This window comes from Lytechinus variegatus, chromosome 15, assembly GCF_018143015.1.
Source record: "Lytechinus variegatus isolate NC3 chromosome 15, Lvar_3.0, whole genome shotgun sequence".
Lineage (NCBI taxonomy): Eukaryota > Metazoa > Echinodermata > Echinoidea > Temnopleuroida > Toxopneustidae > Lytechinus > Lytechinus variegatus.
Window position 1 is genome coordinate 9876102 of NC_054754.1, and position 18820 is coordinate 9894921.

Consider the following 18820-nt stretch of genomic DNA (forward strand, 5'->3'; position numbering starts at 1 on the left):
GAAATGTTTTTCTTACTGATGATTTTTTTTTTCTTGGGGGGGGGCGCCCAAGATCCTCCAATCTGCACGCCACTGTTTAGCGGACGATAAACTGAGTTTATCGTCTCTATGGAACAAATGGCTCTCCATAACCCTACCAGGTACTCTCATCTGCATTGATCTGTATAATAATAGATCAGCTGTCATCTCTCAACGCCTGGCGTGCGCTCATGCGTATCATCATGGCCATTGTGAGACAGACGAACCGCGATTCTCCATCAACTGATCATTCTAAGAGAAGTGTGCCAGGTAAAGCGATCGTCTCGAAGTCAGAAGATCACCTTCTCATTTGTAGTAGATGGCGACTTTTCAATAAATTTTAAACATACTTCATTATTTTTATTCTTTTTTTTGCGAATCCGAGATGAGGAAAAAAGGAATTTAATGTTCAAGATGTCATCAAGCTATATTTCAAGATGTGTAGTTTTTATCTATTTCCTCGTTGACTTGACCTGCCCAGTACTCGGCCAGGAATGTCATCATCTTCCTGTTAAGCTGACATCAGTAAGTATCGTATCCTTTGCACTGATTTGATTTCGAACAATGCTTTCTTTCTTTCTTTCCTTTTTTCTTTCTTTCTTTCATTCTTTTTTTTCTTGCTTGCATATTTGCTTTCTTTCTATATCATTTTTTTTCTTTCTTTCTTTCTTGCTTCATTTCTTGTTTTCTTTCTTTCTTTATTTCTTTCTGTCTTTCTTTTTTTAATTCATTCTTTCTTTCTTTCATCCTTTCATTCATTATTCCATTTTTTTTCATTTGTGTCAATTTAAAGGTAAATTGCTTACATTGGTATTCATTAATCTAATTTCGCAGAGTCACGTTGCAACAAACTACAAAGTAAAAAATTTCATTTCTTTTTTTCCTTGTGCGTCCCTGAAATTGATTGGATCTAGCTTCAGTTTCTATACTTTAGTTTTTATTGTTTTCGTATTCTTTGTTTCTTCGTTGTGTGCACATTGCCAAAGCTGCAGTACTAGATGCCCTGCGATATGAGGAGCTTGATTCCAAAAGGGGCGAAATTATCTTTTGACCAAAATTGATATGTATATCTTAGACATGTTAGACGTGGGAATCAAATGCACCATATCGCACTTGAAAATAATTTTGGGAAGGTTGGCAAAAACTTTGAGTATTATTCCAAGAGGAGATAGATCCAAAGCAGTTTTATTCCAAAAAGAGCTATATCCACTATTTGGTAATCTGAAATTGGTTAATGTTACTACTTTACATAAAAGTTATGCATTCAAATTTTTCAAAACGTGTTTTTGATAAAAGTTCACACCATTAGTTAAAATTTTGGTGAAAATAACAAAATTTTACTTATTTTATGAATATTTTTACATCCTTTTCGAATAGGACATCGAGAAGTCGACCGTCTTTTGGCTATTTATTTATTTTATTTTCATTTATTAAAATATTTTTATACAGGATAACAAGCTCAGATTGACCGTTTTTCAGCATGGTCCCGTCAACATAAAATGTATTTTGTTAGCAATTTTTATGTGTCTCGTTTTCAATTTCCAATATTAAACATGTTTAAATAATAGAATAATCCGCGCCGATAATAAGTATTACACCCCAGACAATTAACAAAACTAAAAATATTTTATCAACGCTTTATTTTAACTGTCGAAGCTTGAGACGTAATTTTAGCAAGTTCACAGAATGTATTAATTGCTTTAAAAATTATATTACAGTATTTGGCACAATATTTGGCTTAGACTCGGCCCTAGAGATATACATATATACCTGACTTTTCTTTGATTATAGTAACTGTGATAATAAGGTGGAGTTGGAATATATGTGAATAAAAATCTGGAATTTAGAAGGAGACTGGATTTAGACATTTTCGAAAATTGTATCGAGAGTTTATTTGTTGAAATCGACATAAGATCCATATGTTTCATAGTTTCAGTCATTTATAGCCCTCCTAGCCAATCAGTAAAAGAGTTTGTTATGTAGAAACAGTTCAAATACCTTTAATAATAATAATATAGGATATTTATATTGCGCACATTTCCACCTTGTTAGGTGCTCAAGGCGCTCCTATATTACCCGGCTAAGCTAGGCGTTCATAGCGCACACAGCTAAAGTAAGAGTTAAGTAAAATCTCATGTAAAAAAAAAACAATGTATTATCATGGGTGATTTTAATGTTGATTTAATGGACCTAGATTTAATGTCATGTAATCATGATTTTTTTTAATATTTTATTAATAAACCCACAAGGATAACAAGTAATTCGGCAACAACATTAGGTAATATATTTTATAACCAACCCGAAAGTGTTTTAGAAGCTGGTATCATTACAACAGGTGTCAGTGATCACCTAAAAAGCGGAGCTGGTAGAGTGTAGCCTCCTAATAAAGATATTCTTGTAAACAGTATAAAACACACACACACAAAATGACAACTTGAGCATGAAATCACTAAAAAGTTAAAGTTAGGGAGACATATTGAAATAAAAAATGATAAAGAGAGAGATAAAAGTCTCCAGGAACTTGCCTCGGCAATCACACCGGATCCCGCTGATCAACAGGAATTTACAGGAAAACGAAGGAATGCAAAGTATACGATAAGGGAATCCATGCTTCATTAAAAAATGATGGGTGTTTGGTTGATGAAGAATTAAGTCCATTAGTGATTATCTTGGAGAAACTTATTGAATTGGAATTGAAAAGAGTTTAAGATTTGGGATTCTTTGATGTTGTTATTACTAGTGCTCCAATGCCTAGGGCTTTCAAACGTAAATATTGATTTTGCAAGGATGATCCGGGGTAGTCATGGTAATGGTAAAAAAAATCATCAGATTGACGTGTGGGATATTTGTGAACAGCTTTGCTTTGTTAAATGACGAATTAAAGATTGATGGTAGCATATTATTGTTTATTTGATACATGAATTAGGCAAAGTTATAGTATATACTATTTTTATTTTCAAAATGTTCTTGTTCAAAAACAAGTTATCCGTATGGGATCTCTGTGCGCCTTCTTCTGTAAGAGTAATATTCTATCTAGGTGAGACGTGTGTATTTCCCCAGCCAATCGTTCCGTTAAATGAGGTAAAATTAATGTTGAGTAAAGCATTTTCATTTGGACGTAAAAACTTAAACTTATTGATAATACCAATATTGCGCGAAATTGTACGACATATAGATTCAATATGCGTTTTCCAAGATGATTTGTTGTCTATTATGAGACCTAAAATTTTGTAGTGGTATACAACTTCAATATCTATATTATCCAATTGAATATTGAATGGTAAATGTTCTAAAGAATTGCTAAAAAGCATACATTTCTTTTTGTACATTAATTGACAATCTGTTAGCCCTAATCCATTGTACCAACTCATCCAGTTCAATGTTCAATATATTCACTAAAATATCAGGAATAGGATGAAAATAACGTATATTTGAATCGTCTGCAAAAAAGATATAGGATTATTTCAGAAGAGTTATAAATTTCATTTATATAGACTATGAATAAAATTGGGCTCAGTAGGCTGCCCTGGGGAACACCCCAATTAACATTTTGCAAAGAAGAATTTTGTTCATTTATGCCTACAAATTGTTTACGATGATGTTGTGAACCACTCCAAGGCCTTTCCAAGAACTCCTAATTTTCAAGTTTATATAGAAGTATGTCATATGATTTATAGTGTCAAGGGGCTTGAAGAGATTAAGAAAATATATATTGTTATTGTTATATGTTCAAAATTGTCAATATCTTTTGTGATTTTTTTAACAATAGAGAGTAGCGTGAGATGTACGATGCTTTTAGTAAAATGCAAACTAAAAATTAAAAATTATATTTATTCAAGAAATTAATTTACCAATCGTGTATAGATCACCCTTTCCATAACTTTAAAGTAAAGATATTGGTCTGTAGTTACATACATCATTCTTTTCGCATTTTTTCACGGGTATTATCTTGGATGTTTTCATATTGTTAGGCATAGCTTTTATTTTTATTCATAAAATTTGCCCACACCTTTTACAGACCGTACCATATTTGATAGGCCCATTATCTCTCAATGCACTTTTACATTGATTTTTGTTTCCAATTTTCTTGATATCCATGAAATATAAAACAGGATGTCACGACCCGCGTCAAAGGATTAATCTTCATCACATCTTCGTTTTTCTGTACAAAACAGATGAAGAGTTTTGACATATTCCCCCTGTTCCCTTATCCACGCTATTTGCGAATTGTTCGAATGAAATTTACGGGCATAATTTTGTGAACAGAATGTTCATACCAAAATATATTATATACATCACGATATTACAGGATACTAGAAGCAGTGAAGGCTTGATATAAAAAATAATCGAGCAGCTCTCGCATAGATTTACATGACGTTGTGGTTCTCTTCTATAAATATTCATTGATTTCCCCTTTCAAAAACCGTACCTTAATGAGGTCAATTTCGAGCTATCATCTTATGAAAGGTACCTGTCCGGGTTTATTGACTCCGGTGAACTGGTATTCTCTCTCAGAAAACAAAATAACAAAGTTGATTCTGAGGTCGCTTCTGAACTTTTCTTTCTCTCTACCTCTCCCTCTCTCACCCACCCACCAGTGGCGTACCTAGGATTTTCCACAGGGGGGCAAAACCGTCCGCCCCAAAAAATTGACAAGCAAAACAAAAAAAAGGTCTTCAAGCTCGTCAGGGGGGGGGGGTAATAAAGGTCCGTCAGGGGAGGGGGGAGGGTCTTTCAAGCTCGTCAGGGGGGGGGGGCAGGGATACGTCCTTGCATGGGTTGTGGCTCGTCAGGGGGGCAGACTCCCCCCCCCGTAGGTACGCTAATGCCACCCACCCAATCGCATGTGCCCCTACAAATACACTCACTCACAATTAACAGATTAAAGGACATAGAAGTCTATACATTGTACAGTTGCATAATGTATTGTGTAATTTGAATAAATTCTATAACAAAATTCTTTCTCCGAAAAGGTCAAAGATTACTTTACTGTACATGGATGCATTTATCAGAAAACCAGTGGCTGGCCTTAAGCAAACTTGTTACATGGGTCAAAATGCTTTGACGAGTAAAGGAGTACTCCAGTCTGAAAATACTATGACTTGAACAGAAAAGGAATAATCAGATATACAAGACACTTGATATTTCATCAATATCAAATTTAGAGGAATTATGACATTTCCATGTTTAGTATAGGTTTTCCCGTCCGATTTCGTCAAAATTTCAACCGATTTAATGATGTAATAATTCAGTTTGCAACTAATTTGAATGACCTATGAGATCAGCATTTAAATAGCCAAATACTTGATTTAATTTAATTCTAATGGCACGCGATTTCATAGTTATCTCATTTAAACATTTATAAAGAACGTTCAAATTAAAATAGCTGAGTAGTGTTTCCAAATTCGCACCGGTACCTTCCTTGCGAACGTTTAGGAATTCAAAATCATTAATATGCAATCACTTACAGGATATGGACAGTGTTTTTCGCTGTTGTTGTTTTTTTACTTCTTTTGTATAATTATGGAAATGGGTTTTACTCTTAAATTGGATGTTAAAAATTTTACTGAATTTTACATCTGACTGAGACCACTATCGGAACAACAACTCGTTTTTGTTCCACTTTCATAACTATAGACTGTTGTCAATAGCAGTTTACCATCCCTTCCCCAAAACGATTTAAATTCTATACAATTATGTAAAATAAAAAAGAACAAGATGCTGAAGAAAAAATACCTCCCATTGGCATTCTAGGTCATCCACCCACTCAGTGGCGAATCCAGGGGGGGGGGCACAGCCAACTCGTGCCCCCTCTCCCTTTGAGAGGCACAATTACCCTTATTCTTGGTTAAAACCTTCTTTTTTTGCTCGTCATATTCCTCCAGAAAATGTGCCCCCTTTTGGGAAATCCTGGATCCGCCCCTGCACCAACTCACCAATCACTAAAAGAATAAGCGTGTACAACCATATCCTATAAGCATGATAAGTGATTATACGTCTTTATCAAACATAATGGAATAAAATGATTCTAACTGAAAAAACCCGCAAAAAATAGAAAGGGTAAAGTTTGAAAAAAATGAATACAGACACATGTTATCTGAATTTGGAAGTTTAAAGTGCAATTATGTGTGCCGATAAATGAAATTGAAAATGGTGTTTTAGGCGAAATTAAACGATCAGCTCGTCGCGAAATTAAATGTCACCTTAGGTCCATTAATTTGAACGAATTTCTCTCTAAATTGAATTTCTACAAAATTCAAAGGAATGATATAGAATTGAATTGACTACTAAATGAATGAAAATGAACTATGTGTGTACGAAATATTTCGAATTTGAACGTTATTTCATTAATTTAATTGCAACTCTGATGAAATTGGACAGGAAAACCTATATTATTATTCCAGTAAACGGGTCATGATTATTAAATGAGCAAGCTGTTGAAATAATATCCCCCACTTATTATTTGGCATGTTATCCTTACGAAATTAATATTTTTTCCTCAAAGAATGAAAACAAAAATGAACTGACTTCTGATTCACTTTTTAAGATAATCATTGCTTCATCTTATTTTTGTGACATAGGAAGCATGTAGAAAAAAAGGTTTGGGCATAACATCCAGCCCACCTGTTGCACAAACAATGTGCATGCAACTGTTTTCAAAAAATACTATCAAACTTTAACATTCAATAACTATCTTAATTGTTATCAGATTGTGATGAGATTCTCGGCGCTTTGCTCAATGAATTTTACCCTAATTATTTAGATATAATTGTATTTAGCCCGGAGTACCCCTTTGGAAAACTTTTTTTTAAAAGTCAAAGTACACCGCTTTTATTTTACAAAAGCACGTACCAGTCAAAGACGTCCGCCCATCCGGAAAAAATACGGTCATATAAAGGTCACCGGAATTTTTGTGAGCACATCGAATAATGAAAAGTTTCTATCAAAAAGTGCCCTCAAAATTATGTTGGTGGTGAGGGGTGGAGGGGGGGGGGGGACTCTGCCCCCTACACTAATGGGTGGTCCATTCATTTGTATAGACCAGTTCGTAGTTACTTCATGGGCAATTTTGGTCAAATGACCTTTCATTTCTTTCATCATGATAGGCAGATTTCAAAGCAAGATGTTACGTAAGCTTGCCTTATATAGCAGGATGAAGAAATTGAATAGACCAGGTGACTAGCATAGCACACCAATGAACACTTTATGAAGGTATTTGTTGCATTCCTACTTTGAATGCATATCTTAGCATGTTGCACAATGTACTTGACAAACTGTGAAATACCAGTCGTTCGTGGAAGCATTGTTGTTTTGTGTGGATGTAAATGAAAACGACAATTCAAAAGAATATATGAATAATCAAGACATCAAACTTGGTGCTTATCTCATTAGATTTTAAAGCACCATGCCACTTTTAGTACAAATGACCTTCTTCTGATCATGCGTAGAATCTTTTGATCATGCGCAGAAAGGAACTACAAACTGGCTTATTCTAAAATCAAACTTAATTACTCGAACTAAAAACCCACCACATAATCGAAGCCTGCGAAGTTCCCCAGACAAATTATTGCAAGTTCCAGATCTTTCACAAAACAAAAGTCATATCGTGATTTTCACTTGTTACCCCCAATCTTTGGAGAAGCCTGTTAATCGATATCAGAAGATCTCCAACAGTGACTTTCTTCAAATCAAAATTAAAACATATCTCATTCGTTTTGAAAATTTGCCGTTTGTGTTCATCTATTAAGTTGATTTTTCGCTTGATCAATGTCTCGATAGGTTTGGGGCTTCGTCATACATTTTTGACATTGTTTACTTGATGTTAACAATGAATTTGATTCGGTATATGTTTTATTGACCCACATCACAGTCCCCTGAAATGGCATGCGTTGCAGAAAAAAAAATATTTGGTACCTTGAAACCAAACTAAAATCCAGACCCCCTATCAAGATTATTACAAATGATGAAACATTTTTTTTTTACTTTGTGTAATTCACGATTTTTTTCTTTGTCCGGATGTTTAACGACGATGGCTAAATCAATTATTTTCATCTGAACCGGTAATCGGATTGAAAAGGTTCATTATGTCATCTTTTTTTTTCAACTCGGTGCATTCCTCCGAATGAATGCATCTATTATTATCGATCGCATCATTGGTCGTGGGGGGAATGAAAAGGGGGAACTAATATTTGAAAAAAATATATTTATCATGCGTGCGTATCGTGACATCTGTGGAATTTTAATGGAATATCGAAACCGGTGCCTGGAATCTGTCCCTCCTCAAAATGAACCCAGCGTTGGAACAAAGAACCTAATTTTTATATCATTGACAATTGTTTTTTTTTTCTTTTGGTACTAACCGGTACCATGCAATACTTGTAGCATTTCAATTTTAATGCACTCCACAGACTGAACCTTTAGGTCGCTTACCAAGAAGTTAACTACGGATTATTATTATAATTTATGCAAGTCCACTTAACCGCCTAGAAAAAGATGATTTTAATCACCAAAGGCAAGCAAATATGATTAGTTAAAATTCAAAACAAGAGATTTCAAAACAGTGCCCTCCCAATGTTGAATCTTCTACGTGTATGTCGAATGAATGTCATGAATATTAACTAAAATAATCTGAAAATTCTGTAACGTTAAATCCACATCATTGGTAATTGTATAATTGATTTTAAAACCATGTTACCCTTTGCAATAGGAAAATTCCTGAATAATTTCAATGATGCATTTTCTTTATTATTACCTATAACGATGTTTTTCTTTGCATTTTCTTTTGCATGTATATTGAAATTGAATCATATAAAACGTGTAATTCAGTTTTTTCTAAAATACATGTCTATTTAGTGAACTATGAAGTGATTGATTGAGTGAGTGAGTGAGTAGTTGATTGATTGATTGATTGATTGATTGATCGAATGATTGATTGATTGATTGATCTTTCATGATGTATATAGTCTTACTCGGACAAAATACTGCACCAGCTCATCCCGGTATTAAACGAACAATGAAACCCTCGAAACCAGTTGAATTTGAATGTCGTATACATGTAAAATAAAGAAAACATATGTCAATAAAGTTTGAAAAAAAATAATAAAAAGTTGTTACTGTTTCACATAAATTTGTCTCTTTTATCAAGTTTATCGGTAGATCAGGGTCCCATTTCATAGAAAGTTGCTATATAGCAGCTTTTGCTGGGATGTCAAATTTGCCCACCAATGTGGAGAGTAGCATCACTCATTGCACATGTTGCGATTGGGATGATCCCCATAGAGAATAAGCATCATCGGTTAATGTTGTCTAATCTTTCTCAAGCGTTCATTGATCTTATTATTTCATCATTCTCTTTTCTCACAGGTTTACTTGTTTCAAGTTTACTTCTCCTTTGGAAGAAGGTTCTCCCACCCCCTCCTCCTCGGGCCATTCACGAGCTTCAGTCAGTCAAGCTCGTTCATTTCTCGCTCACTCTACCCCTTCTTGTCTTTCAATAAACCCACTGTCCCCTGTTTACCCCATGTCTGGGTACATTCCAGAAAATGCAAATATTGGTCATGGATTTTCAGAAAGTAAAACCATTGTATAATATTCTGATTAGTCATGGTAGCGCTTTTGTAAGAGCTCAACTGCACATTGAAAAAAATGAATGTATGATACAAATGTATGCTTTATAAGCGCCATAGGCACCAAATCCACTCACCATATCTTTAGTCTTTAAACGACAACAATTTCAAAGCGCCTGAAACGAAACAGACCAGGGGCCTGTTGCATAAAACTTTTTACCTGAGAAAACTCTGGTAAAAACTAAAAAAACTAAGGCTAGGCTGATTTCTGCCATTGACTCTAACACAGGGCAAAAACTCTGATAAAAACAACCTGAGTTTTCTCAGGTAAAAAGTATTATGCAACGGGCCCCGGGATCTAACAAAGTTTATATTTCAATGCCTAAATCGCTGTATTATGAACATGGTGATATAACGTAAACAATGTTTCAGCATGTTTAGTTTACCTCGGGGATGAGCCAACGTAACGGCTTCTACTTCCTAAAATACCCTAAATCATATCTTGAACGATTCATTGGTTTAGTTTCTTAATCTAATTTGATGTTTCAAATTGTGCGATCATATTTCGTTCAATCATTATCTTTTTTTTAAAGAATGACCGAATGCATGTTGTCAGGCCGAACACACAGTCTCGAATACTCAGTCCAGATAAAAGAATGAAAATTCATGTCGAGTATCATCAGTCGCTTCTGGAACACCCCAAGGCACAAGATGTTCAGGTAAGACATGGTAATCACAATCGGTTAAATGAGGTATATCTATGCATTCTGTTTAATTGTTTTACTGAAGTGATTAAAATATAAATCTAAAAAAGGAAAATGATAACATCTAGGTCGTTTCATAAAGATATTTTGGTAACTTTACCCCCCCCCCCCCACACCCACACACGACATAGCCTCATGAAATGAACATGAACATTTAACTGGCCTCGACAGACCCCGACTGGAGGCATTGATCTGGTTTGATTTAAAGAAGGGATGACCGTTAATACGTGAGCTTCTCACGGTGCACCATTATTTAAGGGCGATTAACGGGACAATAATCACATTTAACAAAAGATGGGCATCGAGTGGCTTTGTGGGGGAGGTGGTATACTTAAAGCTTTGTGCCCGTCTGTGCGAAAACGTAGAAATTTCATCATTCGACATCTCGGACGATTATGTGTATATGGAGTGGGGGGGGGGGGCGCAGACAGAATTACCAATTATATTTTGGACTTTGAATGATTGTATTGTGGTTTTTCGTTACAGGAATACCGTTCATATAATTTGATGCATATATGACTGATATTGTGTTTTATGTCCAGTGTCAGAAGATATGAAAAAAAAATCATTTCATTTTTCAGGGGGGAGGAAGGCAGCTCGCTTTCCTCATCCACCATCACATATTTCCTTTTTTTCTAAGTAATGTTCCTCCTAAATAAGTAAAAAAAAATACGTCTTATCTTTTTTACAAAGAGCAACAGGCGAGTGGCTCTATGACAAACGTTCATACATTTCCTTTTTTACTTTTCTGCTTTTTTGTTCCAGGTATTTGACTTTTTCTTAAACAATTTAGGGTTTTCTCATTTTCTTGACTAGTGCGTAGTCGCGTATTTATCAAAGCTACCCTATTGTTGTTGTGGTCGTGCAGGTTATTATCGTTTTGGCAACTAACGATTAATTTAATTTTTTGAAATAGAAACTAGCAAGCATTCCCCGATAAGATGTTTATTTTAATCGACAATGTTGCCACTTTTAGTATAGGAAACAGCATATTAAAGAACAGCCCTGTAATATTTTCCTAATTTGTCATCAAATCATTCAGATATTAATTTTGAGCAAAAAAAAACACTCTTTATTCAACGTGTACATGGATGCTTTGACGCGTACAGTTTTCTTTATTGAACCCCTCAATGCATGCGTATTAATGCTTACTTGTCATAACGGCTGTTTGCACTCTGTGCTAGTAAAAGCAAATAAATCGACTTTAAAATGTTACAACCACACCTCTCCAAATGACACGATAGAACACTTTACACCATCAAGGGTTGAAAGAAAGAAAGAAAGAAAGAGAGAGAGAGAGAGAAAGAAAGAAAGAAAGAAAGAAAGAAAGAAAGGGTGAGAGAAAGAAAGAATTTCCTAGAAAGAAAGAAAGAAAGAAAGAAAAAAAGAAAGAAGGAAAGAAAGAAAGAAATAAAGAAAGAGAAGGAGATGGGATGCAACTGTCAACGATTAACATGGTCAATAAAAGAATTCTATGATATCACTTCTGGCCAGATTTTTAGGTACTTTCCCAAAATGATCATTTATCCAACCAAAATCCTTGGATCGTCCAGTTCCATATCAAACGAACAGTAACACGTTTTAAACAAACAACACGCAGAAACTTCATTTTCTCTGCAGGCTGGGTACGTGTAAACACAAATTCAGAATAAACTATTGGAAGACGGATCCTTAAAGTGCAAACACAGACGGGGCAATATTACGCCTAAAGTCCACAGAGCGTACAATATGGGGGTAGACACAGAAGTCCCGATATTCCATTAAACTCATTGTTAATAAGTAGAACCTCTTGAGGTACTTGTAAATATTTGCCGAGTATTGTATTCGAATCTCTACGGTTTTTTGCTTTGATTGGTCTCAAAACCCGATAATCTTCAATGAATTAACGCTCCAAGTTCCACTTTTCAGAACCAGGACAACATATGTTGATAATCTTTATTTCATGTAAGAAAAGGAAAAGTTAGGTCTATTGTGACATCAGCAAACAAAATCCAGATTAAGGTTAGTGTTAAGGTTAGGTATTTCTAGCCGTTTTTATTGATGTATGAAAGTGAATTCTCTACATCTTTGATATCTACATTTCAATAACACCAAGAAAAAGGGAAAGATAAAATAAAGAATTATGTAGTGCTATTTCATAGTTAGAAATATTCATTAAAATCTTTGCGATGAGTTATGAAATAAACTATAGGCCTACCAATTTATCGGCTACTTGACTGACCCAGTTTTTGTATTCCCTGATGTCATCTATTATAATTCTAATGGAAAGTTCTTCAAGCGTTATATAAAATATGTCATGGGTGTGCTCGTTTGTATTTATTACTGATAAATATTTATTTCATATTCATTATTTGTTTAAAGCAGAAATATAATTTCATGTGAAAAATTATACATGTACAACAGCGTTTTGCTACTCCTTTTATTTAAGTATTTTGTGAAAGAAATGAATAATTAGAATATATGAATATATATATATATATATATATATATATATATATATATATATATATATAAATAATCAATAGTGAAAGAATGGGGAAATGAGGGAATAATAGATGCGTAGCTTCACTCAAGTGCCCTGATTATAGTTGCCATCCATTCTGAATCAAAGGTTGCAAAATGCCTCCGCCGGAAATTGAAACCGGTCACTGGCTCTGAACGCCAGGGACCCGGCTTGTGTGTGTGTGTATAATATATTTTTTTTTTTCATATTGTTTTATTCTGATTCCATGAACAAAAATATATAACATTTCAAATTAACATTTCAAAACACATAATATTTTACATTTCATATTTGGACATTTTTCACTAACTTAATACCAGCATAAATCATATATAACTTAAAGGAGAAACAATGAAATCAGTTATAAAAAAGTTTGAAACACCACTCCCCACCCCCCCCCCCTCCCCAATCAAAAAGTCTTCCCTTGCACATTTGTGGAGGGCTATTTATACATGGAATACAAAGAAAGAACAAAACAAAGTAGACCCAAATCCAAAACAAACCAATTAACAAATAGATATACTGACACTAGGATCCCCTTAAAAAAATACATATAATATGCCTAACACTTTTCCTTTCATGTATCAAATATTCAACAATGATTTAAAACTATATGAGATTACTTGGCTTGCACTCATCAAAGACAAAGCAAATCAAAAAAAGAAATCGACAAGTAAAAAAAAAATAAATAAATAAAAAAAAAAACATCCCAAAGAATCACCCATCCCAAAGGAAAACTTCATTTTCCCTCCCCCCAAACACACATACACACACCCTCACATACACACATACACCCTCACACACACCTACACAGTCACTTTCTCCCAAATCACACCTGGATATCGCCCTCAGTCCTGCCATTTCGGTACATTCTCCCCCATTTTAATAAATGCTTGTCTAACTTGTTCCTTTTAATAGCTATTGCTTTTTCTTCATTTCGATATTCTACGACTCTCTGAATACTCTCTTCTTGAGTAGGAACTCTACCTTCTGACCTTGATCTAAAAATGATATATTTCATTAAAAAGATTACCGTGTTACAAAATTTCACTTCAAGATCGGATCCATTAATTCCCACATGTATATCTTTCCACTCTGCATTTTGAAGCTTTATCAAACTAAGTTTTTCAATGACCCTCTGCCATAAAGCTTTAACATCATTACAAAGCCAGAATAAATGTTCATAAGATTCCCGGTTATGTTTACAGAATGAACAGATATTAGTATCTTTAAAGCCAAATTTGAACAAATGTTCGTTGGTGTATATTGCACCATGAAGTAATTTATATTGAAATTCTCTTACTTTTGGTAAGATTATTGTGATTCTAGGTCTTATAAATATTCCTGAGATTTCTTTTTTTTAGACATCAAAATTATTGTGGCCATCCCTTATTTGTAAAGTATAGAGATGTTATAATATATATATTATACACACACACACACACACACACACACACACACACACACATATATATATATATATATATATATATATATATATATATATATATATATATATATATATATATATATATTATAAATATATAGTAATATGTAATTATTTTGTATGCATGTTTGTTTAAAAACAGAATGCTGTTGCTGAAGTTGTTGACCGGATGTCACGAACACTTTCAGTGAAACAGGAGCCTGGATATTTTCAATTTAAAACGTAAGAACCATTCGTCTTGTCCTTAACAAACAGTAAGCTGTGAACGATTCCGGAAAGTACATGCCAAAGACACCTTATGTTCTTCGAAAAAAATGTGAAAATGACCAAACTTGCTACATGTAGAAGATTCCTTCATAGCGTGTTGTTAAAAAAGGGTGCCTCAGAAACGTGAATGGCAATATTGACAGAAATCTTATACAAATGTAATTCACTTTAGGGGAACCTTGGTCTATGAAAGTGGAAACCATTACCTCCCCCCCCCCCCAACTTGCTTGCTCTATACCCAATTGTTAACGTTTTGTTACCAAAAGAAATTCATTAGAGAATTCACCCTGAAAGTGGCTAAATCAAGCAAACTGGCCTAACTGTTTGGGGGCCTAGGATTCGCTTGGAACCGTGGCCAAAGGTAGTCATTGTGTATTCATATTGCGTATGACAATTATGGTATCGCGATTTAACTTTGTCATTTGTCTTTAACATTGGAATTAGGAAATTTGGAGAAAATATTTGATATTAACGACCTGTTCGTCATTTCTTTGGTATACAGGTATTGCGAGAGTCCTCAGCATCAAATTAACATCAACGGACAACCATATTGCACTGTCAGTTCGTGTTCCTATTCCTACTGTGGTGGGATAATGGCACCGCCAACTTTATCAGAGGTTTATATATCCTACTGTATTCAATAATAGTGTATCGGTGGTAGATAGGGGCAGGGACTTGAGGCCTCGGGCTTGCTCCAGCCTTTAAAGGTCAAGTCAACCTCAGAAAAATGTTGATTTGAATCAATAGAGAAAAATCAGACAAGCACAATGCTGAAAATTTCATCAAAATCGGATGTAAAATAAGACAGTTATGACATTTCAAAGTTTCGCTTATTTCCAACAAAATAGTTATATGAGCGAGCCAGTTACATCCAAATGAGAGAGTCGATGATGGCACTCACTCACTATTTCTTTTGTTTTTTATTTTTTGAATCATACAATATTTCAATTTTGACAAATTTGACGATTAGGACCTCCTTGCCTGAAGCACAAAATGTTAAAATAATGGAATTCCACGTGTTCAGGGAGGAATGAAATTTCATTTTACATGACAATGATGAGAAAATGAAAATATTTCATAGTTCATATAATAAAATACAAAAGAAATAGTGAGTGAGTGATGTCATCAACTCTCTCATTTGGATGTAACTGGCTCGTTCATATAACTATTTTGTTGAAAATAAGCGAAACTTTAAACTGCCATAACTTTCTTATTTTACATCCGATTTTGATGAAATTTTCAGTGTTATGCTTGTTGAATATTTCTCTTTTTATTCAAATCAAGTTTTTGTTGGGGTGGACTTGTCCTTTGAATTGTAATTTCCAAAAGAGATATTTTTCTCTCTACAACTAGCAGTGACTAGGAATTCATTGTTCCATATCTTTGGTCAACCTTTATCATGTTTGTAATCGGTTGCTTGAAAGAGAAACTGTTTATAATGATACATGTATTTGAATTACCAACCTATGTTTATTGGATGATTTGTTTCCAATCGTGTAGTTCCAGTCAGTAGACAGCATTTCACCCACACGCCATTCGCTTGACTAGAAAAACAGAATAGGTACACAAGGTCTGATCCATGGAATTATTTTTTATGCGCATGAACAAGCAGTTATGAATGTATTGCTTTTAAAAAGGTCCACTGACAATAAAGTCAATGATACCAACGCGGTACCTATTCATTTTTTATTTTGGACGATTTATAATAAATAAATTCTTTCCCCCATTGCATTCGAAGTATATCAAAAAGAATATTTAGATTTGCAGAAATATCATATTCCATATTATGATGAGACTGATAATAATCATAAGTTTTTACATAGCGCCATCAATCTAGAAATGATCTATTCCGAGGTGCATTGTTATCATTATTACTACCCCGGCTTTAGCACGAGCAGCCTTTCACTGAAAGGCTGCTCAGTGCTCAGTGCGCAGCGCTCAGTGAATTCAAGGAATCCATCCTGCCTGGTATCCATTCACCTCACCTGGGTTGGTTACAGCACAATGTGGGTAAATTTCTTGCTGAAGGAAAACACGCCATGGCTAGGATTCGAACCCACGTCCCTCTGATTGAAAGACAAGAGTCGTAACCACTGGACCACAACGCCCCTGTATACAACTGTGATAATCGTGATGAAAACTGCACAATAGTAGAGGCCCGCCAAATAAGAGCAGTTTTTCGTGTGTTTTTTTTTCATTTTTATTGGTCTGATGCGCATGAGCAAGCAGTTATGGCATGAAGCTATGCTTTGTCCATGATTAAGTATAGGCCTATGGCAAAAACATCAATTCAGGTTTTCTTTTTGACGATTCATAAAAAATAGTTTTCCCCATCACATCAATAAAGTTGGTTTCAATTGATAGATTTCAAAGCAATGCATGACGTAATCTACCCTTTTTAATGTTTGACCCTACAGCCGTGCCATGACTGTGATGATGGTGGTGAGAACTGCACAATGAGTGGAGGCCCGTCACCGAACAGGGGGGCAGTTCATTATGTTTTATTGGTTTCGTCTGTTGATACATCGTGTAGAGAGAATTTCATCGGTTATTCATACGCATGCCGTATTGATGATACAACAGACAGGTATATAGGAGAGCACCTCCCACCTGGTATCTCCCTTTCTTACCCCCACCCCCCCCCCCCTTTCTTACCCCTCCCACCCCTATTCACGCAATTCATTAACTGAGGACAGTACCAAGCACAGGGGAACCCTAATCTTTCGAGACCCGCTTTTGAAAAAGAAAGGATCTTCTTTCATGTCCCGTTTCAATACTTCTACAATTTGATTTATTGTCTGGATGGTTTTAGATTATATTGAAGATTTGTAATGCCTGAATGTATACCCACACATCCCTACACATCATGTATGTGCAGAAAGAAAGACGAATGGATGTTGTATCAGTGGGCGGACATTCTGATTGGTGTCAAACCTTGTGATTTTATACTTGCGAGGACATTACACTGCAAAAACACCGGTGTTAATTTTACACCAGCCTGGTATCTATATTGGTACACACCAGAGAGGTGTTGTAACAACACCAGTTTGGCGCTAGGGCCCGGCTAACGCCAATTTGACATGAAAGCAACACCGATTAGTGTTAAACCGTATCGGTTTGATTCTTAACTGGTGTCAGGTATCAGGCTGGTGTTGAATTAACACCGGCCTTTTTTTTTTACAGTGAATACACATTATTTCACTTCCGTTTCAAATGTTTTATTGAATGTGAACAGTCATAACTCTTATTATTTGTTGGTGTATTATCATTAGACTTTCATCACTATTTTTCTCCACCTTTTCCACTTTTATTGAAAATAACTTATCATCAGAGTGAACTACTCCTTGAAAGGAAAAAAATCGTCTCAGACAAGCGGGAAATAAGGTGGAACGATCAACTAAAACAGTAATAGAAAGAGTCTGTAATACCCTGAGGGGGTATTAAATGGATGAGGACAAATCAATAGATCGGCCAGACAATAGCATTGACAGGGTTAAAAGGGGGCTTCAGAAGATGATAATAGGCGCAGATAATGCGTTTTTAAGACTGGAAGTACATGTGACTGATACACGTGCTGATAACACATGTATATAGAACCTAGGTATAGATACTGGCGTACATCTGGGGGGTATTGCCCCCCCCCCCAAACAAAAAAAAAAATCCCGACCAAGTTATAAAAAAAGGAAAGAGAGAAGACATTCTTCTGAATATTGTCTGTCAAAATCTTTCACAAAATTGAATTTTCGAAATAAAAATGTGAAAATTTCTGCTCGGTCGCTTCGCTCGTTCGCAACTTTATGTTGATTTTACGCAATACGCCCACTCAGAGCTTTTGGCTCATTACGCCATTGATTGTTAAGCACAATTAAGACAGGGACTTCAAAAGTATTTGTACTTCTTTGGAATCCGGGACATCTGAATCCGTTCGCGACGGGGTTTTTTTTATTGAATTGAATTTATTTCTGTTAAAAACAAATAAAATGAATTTTAAAAATTATCCATATAAAATTGACAAATGAAAACGAGAGGATGGTCCTAAATTCAGCACCATCGATCGGGGTGCTGCTGGCCTCCCGAAGGGTCCTCATTAATGAAGGATTTGAACGCGAAAAATTAATTTTGTATTATTGGTCTTTCAGTCCTATATATCGCCCAAATCGCTAACATTTTCCACGTATTTCTCAAATTAGCGTACATAATCTACGGGCTATCTTCTATCATAATTTATCTGTACACGAATCTCGGCCAATTACGT

At 35.0% G+C, this 18820-nt stretch overlaps 1 protein-coding gene across 1 annotated transcript in view; it reads left to right on the forward strand.

The window, feature by feature from the left end:
- The first annotated feature begins 243 nt into the window (after positions 1–243).
- LOC121428627 overlaps positions 244–18820 on the forward strand; it is a 44508-nt gene continuing 25931 nt past the window's right edge. The window contains exons 1-5 of the mRNA XM_041625391.1: positions 244–543; positions 10178–10303; positions 14441–14520; positions 15068–15182; positions 16983–17152. Of these exons, the coding sequence (XP_041481325.1) occupies positions 424–543; positions 10178–10303; positions 14441–14520; positions 15068–15182; positions 16983–17152 (611 nt within the window). The 5' untranslated portion in view covers positions 244–423. The remainder of the gene's footprint in view (positions 544–10177; positions 10304–14440; positions 14521–15067; positions 15183–16982; positions 17153–18820) is intronic.